Source organism: Bison bison, unplaced genomic scaffold (genome assembly GCF_000754665.1).
Source record: "Bison bison bison isolate TAMUID 2011002044 unplaced genomic scaffold, Bison_UMD1.0 scf7180017864492, whole genome shotgun sequence".
Classification (NCBI taxonomy): domain Eukaryota; kingdom Metazoa; phylum Chordata; class Mammalia; order Artiodactyla; family Bovidae; genus Bison; species Bison bison.
Genome location: NW_011495051.1, coordinates 5,858,635 through 5,861,848, shown reverse-complemented (window position 1 = coordinate 5,861,848; position 3,214 = coordinate 5,858,635). Strand labels below are relative to the sequence as shown.

The following is a 3,214-nucleotide window of genomic DNA, read 5'->3' as shown; positions in this document are numbered from 1 at the left end:
ATCAGGAGCCCTCGCTCGGAGTGCTGGGCCCAGGCTGCTGGCCGGGGGTAGAGGCCTCCGCCGGGGCAGGTGACCAGGTCTGAGACCCAGCCTGGAGCCAGCACTCCGAGCGAGGGCTCCTGATCTCTGCTGCCGTGCCCCAAACCCTGGGCTGAGCGGGACCCGGGGGTTGGAGCCCGCTACAGCAGAGGGCAGCGAGCTCTCTGAAAAGGAGCCAGGGAGCAGGGCCTTTCTTGGGAGGTTCCTGGGAAGAGAACCGGGCTCCGGCTGGGAGAGCTTGCGGGGGGGCCCCCGAGACTCGGGCTGCAGAAACTTTGAGGGGAACACGCTGAACTCGGGCTCCGAGGATGTCCTCGAGAGGCTGGTGGGCTCGGGCTGCGGGGGCTTCTTGGAGAGCACCTTGAACTCACACTGGCGTGGCTTCTTGGGAACCACACTGACCTCCGGCTCCGAGGATGTCCTGGTGAGGTCACCAAACTCAGGTGGCAGGGGTTTCTTGGGGAGGTCATTCAGCTGAGGCCGGGCGATCTTTCTGGGAAATGTACTGAAGTCGGGCTGTGAGGAGTGGGGGTGGGGCTCACCAGATTCGGGCTTTGAAAGGGGCACTGGAGGGACCTCACTGGACTCGGGCTGCAGCAGGGGCTTCTTAGGGAGGCCACCAACCTGAGGCTGCAGGGGCTTTCTGGGGAGCTCACAGAACTCAGGCTGTGGGAGCTTCTTGGGAAGAGTACTGAAGTTAGGCTCTGAGGAGTGGGGATGGGGCTCACTGAATTCGGGCTTTAAGAGGGGCACTGGAGGGATCTCACTGGACTCGGGCTGCGGCAGGGGCTTCTTAGGGAGGCCACCGACTTGAGGCTGTGGGGGCTTTCTGGGGAGCCCACAGAACTCAGGCTGCGGGGGCTTCTTATGAGGAGTACTGAACTTGGGCTCCACGGGGGGCCTGGGGGTGTTGCTGAGCTCAGGCTGCTGCGGGGGCTTCTGAGAGGGGGCCTCAGGGACCTCGGGCTTTCTGGGGAGCGGCGTGGCCTCGGGCTGCAGGAACTTCTTGGAGAGTTCACTGAACTCAAGTTTGGGAGGCTTTTTGGGCAGGTCAGTGAACTCAGGCTGTGGGGGCTTTTTGGGGTGCTCGCCTAGCTCTGGCTGTGGGAACTTTTTGAGGAGTTTCTGGAACTCAGGCTTCGGGGGCTTTTTGGGGAGGTCACCAGTCTCCGGCTGAGAGGCCTGGAACTTTGCTTGAAGGCTCCGGAAGTCCTGATGACTCCCCTAGGGGACACAGGCAGGCAAGGGACTCATACACATGGGGGCCATGGAGAGACGGACGTGGGGACAAGCAGACCGACCACAGACACACACCCTTGTCGTCCTCCTCCCGGCCTTCTGCCGTTGACTCTCTTCTCTTGACCAGACTCCCATGTTTTTGTCTCCAGCCTCCCCGTGAGAGTGCCAGGCTCTCTTCCTGAACTACCACACACCCTCTGACCTCATCACTTAAGCCCGGAATGTGCACCCAACCTCACCCCACTCTGGACCCACGCTCCTGGGGTCCCCTGTGGCCTTCTGCTCCCATACCTGCCCCCACCCGAACTCTGTAGAGCATCCTCAAGCTCCTCCTCCCCTCCTGCATGTCCCTAGGCCTTTCTTTTCTTATTTCAAAATGTATCTGGAGGGACTTCCCTGGCAGTCAGGTGGCTAAGTCTCCTAGCTCCTGTTTGGGGAAGTAGATCCCACATGCCACAAGGAAGAGTTTATGTGCCTCAACTGAAGATTCCGTGTGCCACCACTAAGAGCCGGTGCAGCCAAAAGCAAGAAATGTATATTAGTATATCTGGAACTGAACAACTTCGGACCACCTGCACCCCTGTCCTGGAATCCACCCAGGGGAGGCGGCCTCCCCTGCAACAGCATTACTGTAAGAGGCTCCTCCTTGTTTCTCCTGCCCCCGACGCCCCACACCCCCATTCCGGGTCAGCGCACCCGCAGCAGCCAGAGGAGGCCTGAGTCTGTCTGCACTGAATCTGGGTGTGCTCTGTCACTTCCCCACAGTAAAAGCTCCAGAGCTCACGAACCCCCTGAACGGCACGCCTGACCTCCCCCTGCTGCCGCCTCCCTGGCCTCCCTCTCCTGCTTGGCTCCTGCCGCCTGGCCTGCCTGGGCCACACTTCCCACTGCACGTTCTCTCCTCTTCCGGGTTTCTACTCCTTTATTCCATGTGGTAGAGGCCTTTTTTCCCAGAACACCCTGATTTAAAAAAAAAAAAGGATCCCCCTAGGACTCTGATCCCCCCAACCTGCCTGATTTTTCTCTTAGTGCCTACCACTCTATATCATCCTATTTATTTTTACTTATTTTTTTTTTTTTACTACTTATTGGCATGCCACGTAGCATGTGCTACTATATATTCCTAGTTCCCCAACTAGGCATTGAACCAGTGCCCCTTGCATTGGAAGCAAGGAGTCGTAACCGCTACACTGCCACCCAGTACTGTTTTTTAAATGTCTTGACTATTTAGGGTTTGTGTGTGTGTGTGTCAACTCCCTCCCCCGCTGCCCCTGAACGTGACACGAGGGCAGCAGCGCTGCTGTCTTCCCAGTGCCTCGCACTCAGTAAGATGCTCAGTAACTATTTGTTGAAATAAAGAATCTACTAGGGACTTCCCTTGTGGCTCGGTGGTTGAGACTTTATGCTTCCAATGCAGGAGGTGCGTTGATCCCTGGTTGGGGAACTAAGATCCCACATGATGCCGTGTGGCACGGCAAAAAAAAAAAAAAAATCTATCTATCTATCTATATATATATACTGGACACTGAGACAAACAGCATATACTCTGCCACATCCAGTCTGATGTGGTGCACCAGCCCTGGCACATGAAGTCCATCCCGGATCCCGTCTCGACAGGACCTACACCCTCGGTCACAGACACAGGAGACACACAAGTAGGCCAGGGCTGCTCTGACTGACAAATGACCCCAGAAGTGGCCCTGCCACAGGCCCCTGGGCCTGGCTTCACCTGGGGTCTAGGAGATTGGGGAGGGGAAGGGTAGGACCTCACTCATCTGCCCTGTCTGAGCTTCACTCTCCCCTGACCCAGAGAACAAGGAAGGGTGGCAGTTCCTGCCTAGGGCCTGAGATACCTCTGAAAGCACCCCCCACCAGCTGGGCTGGGATAGGCTCCCAGGTGACCCAGGGGGCCGGAGAAGTCAGGTCAGCAGGTCAG

At 57.7% G+C, this 3,214-nt stretch overlaps 1 protein-coding gene across 3 annotated transcripts in view; it reads right to left on the bottom strand.

Moving 5' to 3' along the window:
* PRAM1 (PML-RARA regulated adaptor molecule 1) overlaps positions 1-3,214 on the bottom strand; it is an 8,061-nt gene that overhangs the window by 4,473 nt on the left and 374 nt on the right. For 2 of the 3 annotated variants that reach the window (XR_824192.1, XM_010828260.1), the window contains exon 2: positions 25-1,263. Coding sequence is in view for 2 of the 3 variants with exons in the window: in XM_010828260.1 (XP_010826562.1) it covers positions 25-1,263 (1,239 nt within the window). In the remaining variant the exon portion in view is untranslated. The remainder of the gene's footprint in view (positions 1-24; positions 1,264-3,214) is intronic. The other variant, XM_010828259.1, reaches the window with a different exon arrangement.